Raw genomic sequence first — 6,056 nt, forward strand, 5'->3', positions numbered from 1 at the left:
TTGTGCACAGTAAAATAAATAACTGTACATATATAGTGGTATTCCGAAGTTTAAAGTAATGATGTACTATATTACATTGCCACTAAAATTTATAATTATTAAATACATGTTTTATGACGATATACTATAATTTATTACATTAATTAGAATTAAATATTTTGACATTAAGTTTTAGGATTAAATATATTGATATAAACTAAAACAATTATAGTTAAAAATTAAAAAATAATTATATTAAAATTACTGTCTTCAAAACAATAGAAAAGCTGTTGAACAGACACGATAGTATTAATGTGAATTGTTGGATAAATCATAATATTGTTAGTTGGTATAATTTATTATTATAGTTATTAGTAAGTTAAGTATTATTTAATTTATTTTATTAATCTTTATTTAAATAATTACAATGAATAATTATTTAACAGTTAATTTATTATCATTAAGAGTTAATTAAACAAAGATATAACCAATTAATATAATCACAATATTTTCTAGTATGTATGTTATGAATGTCAAATTGTCGTTTGTATTTATTTGCCATGTGTCAACGCTCTGTTGAAATGCAATAGGCCATGTGAGGAGGAACTCCTCTTCTTGGTCCACGTGAGGGAGAACGTCTAGTAACTTGAGTTGGAGCTCGGTAACTGATGGACATAGATAACTACATTTATTTCCGTCGCTTCGTCAATCAGCCAAATGTCGTGAGCCCACTTCTACGGGTGTGACATTCCATGGACAAGGAACTTATATATAACCCCCACGACTGAAACCCAATTCACTCTGATTGGAACGTTTCGGCAAACAATAATCATATGATCCGTCCAACAGCAGCCGTTGGAACGCTGAGAGCCTTCATCGTTACACAAGATGGAACCTGTCTCCAAATCCGGCGATGGTAGGCCCTCCGAAGCATCAGTCCCCGAAACCGATGCGGGGGCAGGCGGCTAGAGCGTCGGAAATGGGCTGTTCGACGATGACCTCGAGACGGTGATATAGGTACGCTCTCCGGCTATCAGCCGTGGTTTTCGACTTACGATTTCCTTCAACGACCTTCTCCATCTTTGATTTTTGCATTCCAATGTCATCTTTTTCTCCCGTTGTAGGTTTTGCCCCCGAGTGGGACCCCAATGACTTCGTCATTGTGGAGGACCTGGAGGAGCTACTGAAGGCGGCCTGCGCCAAGGTAGGTGTGGGACCGCCTTATTTTTTTCCTCTATCCCCAGTTCATGCGGGGGGCAAGGATCACCACGGTTACGGAGTCCACGTGTTCAGCACCCCGACCAGCCATTCTAAGAGGAGATAAGGATCCCAGGGGAGAAAAAATATTGTGTTTTATATATGTGTGTAATTTAATCAAATGCCCAACCCATACTATATTTATAAATAATTATTTACCTGTGTAGTAAAATATAATGTCATATGATTTAATTAAAGGGGTACTCTTAACAGAGTAACAAAAGTGCAACATTGGTGTTACCAAGATAGAAAGCGAACAGCCAGGCCGCATATTGGCCGTCGGACAACGGAAAATATCACAACACGCTAAGACATGGACAAGTATGACGACCCTTAACCTCGATTCTTTTTTTGGCTGGACTACTCGCGATTGTTGTCGGCATTAGCCGGCTGCTCAGAGTCATCACCAGGCTTTTCGATCGGGAGCATAAGCTTCTCCTCCAAAGTAGCCACCCTGCCCAGCACTTCCTACCACTTGGCGAGCTGATGATTTTCCTGTTGACGGAGGTCGTTGATCTCCGCCATCAACTCAGATGCCCGCCCTTCCATTTGTCGGATTGTGGCGTCCTTCTTCGCCCTTGTTAGGCTAAGCAACAGATGCTTTCCTCGAACTTCTCTCTTCGCTTCTGCCAGCTCGAAGTCTGTGACCCTTAGCTTCACGTCAGCCGTCAAATGCGCAGTCCTGGTGTTGCTCAGCTGTTCGAGGTACTTCTGAATTTTGGCCTTCAGATCATCCTCCCGCGTTACTAGTGCCTCTTCAACCAGTAATGGTTATCTGTATTGGTTATGATTTCATGAATTAACATAAACCATTGTTGAGATGAAAACCTACTTACTTAATATAATTAACTATTATAGTTTATAAACATTAAATTTGATTTTATCGTTCGGTTAATTATAAAATAAATAATTGTACTAACTAATGAAGTCATTGGTGACTTGTTGGACAAAACATGAGACTGGTGGTCAAATTTGCATAGGGAAACTGAGGGCCATCGCATGGTTCATAGTCAGATTTGTAAGTTTTTGTCCCTCTCTTTTTTTTCTTTTTTATTATTTCCTGACGGGAATAAAAGCGTTGATATCAGAGGATGACGTGCTTAAAGGAAAAAAAAAGGAGAACAACCCTATTGTCAGAAAATACCATCGAACCCCCAACACAAAACAATTTAAAGTAGCAGGTCGTCGGTGGTTTTTTCGTCTAAGTCTAAGCTGAGAGCATTAACGCACATGGCAACAGAGCAGTACAGAAGCAACTAAACATAACAAGTAATAACTAAGATCCTCCGGGCAAGGACGGAAACGGAAAAATGGGAGGTGTCATGTGCTTACACACCAAGAAGACTAGCCCCGGTACCCTCATCGCCCGATTGTGTCAGTTCAACACCCGCTGCATGGAGCAATTCTCCATGCCTCTCTTCCAGCTCCCCGACAGTCACTCCCAGAGCATTCCACTTTGCAAACTCGTATTGTTAGCGTTGACGAAGGTTTTCGACCCTCGCCTTCATGTATTCTGCTTGCTGTTCCAGCACCTGGATTAGGCGATCGTTAGTGTGTCTCGCAAACTGCAACAGTGCTTCCACCTCATGGCTTGCATCCTCACACACCCTCACCTTGGAATCCATCACCTTTAGCCTGGCTTCGGCCGCTGACTGCGTCAGCCTCGCCGCCTTCACTCGCTCACCGAAATGGAGGATTTTTTCTCTAAGGCGTCTCTCCCTCGCGAGCAATGCGGCCTTGTGCATCTCCCAGTCCGTTTTTCCCTGTCCGCGCAGAGGTAGTTGAAAATCTCGTCGGTAGACCATCCGGGGAGATCAACGCCAACAAACGGCTTGGTTGGATCCGATCCAGATTCCCGCGACATTCCTAGTTACGTGAGTGTCTCAGTGTTGTAGTAATTTTATCCCGAAGCTATTTGGCCTATGCAGTGATGCGCAAAGACGCTGAATATTTATTATTAAACGTATGCGCATCTACTAATAAGGGAGACTTCTAAAGCACGTCTTGGGGCATCAAAGCGAACTGTATCGCGGGGGCTAGTGTTGGCTACTTTGGTTCCACTGCTTAACCAAATAAAATCTGTCCGGTTTCTTCCCACGACGCAACCCAATTTTGGGGTCATACCTTAACATCATGATCTCTATTTTGGTTAACAGTCGTGTGGGATACAGATTGGTAGATTAGTTGAGCCACGAATGGTGAAAGAAGTGATGTCTGATTTTTTTTGTTACTATAACACCAAATGTTTGGATATAAGATGGTAAACGGAAAAAAAGTAAAGCAAAAAAAAAGGAATAATTAAAACAGTCAGATAACATTTTTTCTGACAATATAATTTGTCAAAAAATAATAGAAAAGCCGCTGAACAGGCCTGGTGGTGAAATATCTCGCTATTGAGCACTTTCTCTCTCGTGTTCTTTCTTAGCCTCACCTATGAAATAGATGGTAATAGATCATACTTTATCATCCAAAATAGAAGTTAAAATTTAGATGATCCAAATCCTGGTTTTTGATGCATTGGACGCGCGGAACGAAATAGAAAAGGGGAGGGGGGACTTTCTAAGCAAAAATTGCCGACAGACACGCGGACAACCAGGTGTAGGATCTGGATTAAGGTAATAATCAGCATCACTGGTCCCAATGCATTACAGTAGAGTTTAAGTCGTGATTGATATTAAACACAATCAAATCTTCTCTCGGTTTCCAGTCCAAGTGTGAGGTCTGTGTTGGGAACTGCGACCACTGTCACTTCCATTCTGCGAAAGAAGACTAGAGTTGGAATGCCATTCCTCTACCTAACCATCTAGCATTATCCAGCACAACACGTGACAAAGGAAATATGGGAGGGTGTTTATCTGTTGTCAAGACACGCGTCGAGGCGAATAACAGTTCGCTATTGCCATTCTTCAGGCGCGCACCCCTTCCCCCATCTAGGCATCGAAAAAGGTAAAATTTGTACCGGAGGTGATGATTCTGGATGGTCGGAACCTCCGAACATCGCACCCTCTGTGGGCGACGGTCGCGACCGGCCATATGTCCGCTTAAACTACTCCCACGTGACATCTGGGTGAGGGTTGCAACGGAGGTCGCATACAACTCGATACAAGACCTTCTCAACTTCGAGTCCACTTGTAAGGTGTTTCTGGATCCCGGGCGGTCAGCCGTCGTATACAAGCATGCCATTGTGTGGAACATACCGATGGTGTCCTTTCTAAGGTACCCAGACCATGCGAACAGAAGGTTCGTAGATCGGTGCATCGATGCGGGAAATCCGGATGCAATTCTTACGAACGGATTGCATGAGTATTTCTTTATTGCCCGACATCATGTCAATATGGAGCTACTTACCAGGGCTGCATCGGAGGGTAATGTGGAGGCCGGCTACATATGTTCCATGCTGCTACTGTGTAACCACCAAGACGGCGATGACGTGAGACGCGGCGTCGATCTGTTTGAAGTTATCCTTACAGCTGGGAATGTCCACAGATGTAGGGAGATCTTCACGGACATCCTCGCAGAGCATTGGGTCGGCATCAAACCTCCGGACCCTGGCCAACCCGTGAGTTGTCGATCACCCATGTGCCCTACACGAGGCATCATGGGTAATGCTCACGACGTCTCGAGCGTATCGTGTGTCCGGTGCCTGGCAGATCACGAGGTCTACCAGTTCCTGGCTATGTTTCGACGATATTGAACAGCGATAGTTACTCTTTTGGTTGTGTGTCGGGTGTTGCATACGAATATAAATTTTTCATGGCCACAAATACGTGGCCAGGAAGTTCCAGATGCACTCAACGCTTGAGTTTGATGAAATTATTGTTTTGTTTTTTTCTATCTCATTTTTTAGTTTGACTCTCTTTCTGCTAGCATGAATGCTCCCGAATAAAACAAGTGTGATTTAAATAGAAGGAGCAACGTAGTTTAATTTTCGGTGTCATAATTTAAATGTACTTTGCGTCACACTATTCGTGCCATGGTGCATTCCTGCTAAAGCGGAATGTGTGCCAAATTGTTTCATAATTTTAATCTAACCAGGAGGTCCTCGATGTTTCGTTTCTTCCATAAAAACACATCAAAATAGTACATTCACGGCGCACATGCACCCTAAACTGGGAGCATCAACACACCAGGTAAAAGAACAAACACCAAATACATAAACACAAATACAAATAGCGATGTTCCTTAAGGCGATGAAGGATAACGGACAACGACAGTGAGTTCACGGGCATGGTCGCCAAGTCAAACACCTCCCGTATCCTCTTCGACATTTGTGAACATATCGTTCTGTTTGTCACCCTCAGCCAATTGCGCGGGATCATAGGCTCCTTCGCCGCTCCGGGAATTTATTTCCCTCCTCCATAACCGCGACCCTCACCCGCAGTGCATCCAACTTTGCAAAATTAAGTTGTTCCCGGTGACGAAGGTCTTCAACCTTCGTCATCAGGTCACTTCCCTATTTCTCCAACTGCTGCATGCCATGCCGAAGTCGTTCACCCTTTCACACAGCAATGCGTGCATCCCACGCATGGCCTGCTCGGCCTCCTGGACCTGTAACTCCCTCGCCTTCAACTTGACCTCGACGGTCAGATATGCCGCCTTCGACACACTTAGTAGTTCACGGAGCGTCTCAACTTTGTCCTTGAGAATCTCTTCCATCCTGACCATGGCAGCCTCAAACAGTGTCCAATTCGTATTTTCTCGACCCCGCAGAAGAGGCTGAAGATCTTGCTGATCGACAGTTCTGCGAGGTCGTTCGCATCGAGTATCTTGGTTGGTTCTGCTCCCAAATCCTGAGACATTGATCTTTTTTTGTTCGTGTA

At 43.8% G+C, this 6,056-nt stretch overlaps 1 protein-coding gene across 1 annotated transcript; it reads left to right on the forward strand.

The window, feature by feature from the left end:
* The first annotated feature begins 4,213 nt into the window (after window positions 1–4,213).
* On the forward strand, window positions 4,214–4,930 carry LOC148570683 (F-box protein At2g35280-like). Its single transcript, XM_088507136.1, has one exon. It carries the CDS (start codon window positions 4,214–4,216, stop codon window positions 4,928–4,930), a length of 717 nt encoding a protein of 238 aa, XP_088363262.1.
* The last annotated feature ends 1,126 nt before the right edge of the window (window positions 4,931–6,056 follow it).

The sequence above is a fragment of the Arachis ipaensis genome, chromosome B3 (genome assembly GCF_059453495.1).
Source record: "Arachis ipaensis isolate K30076 ecotype BB chromosome B3, ASM5945349v1, whole genome shotgun sequence".
In the NCBI taxonomy this organism is placed as follows: Eukaryota; Viridiplantae; Streptophyta; class Magnoliopsida; order Fabales; family Fabaceae; genus Arachis; species Arachis ipaensis.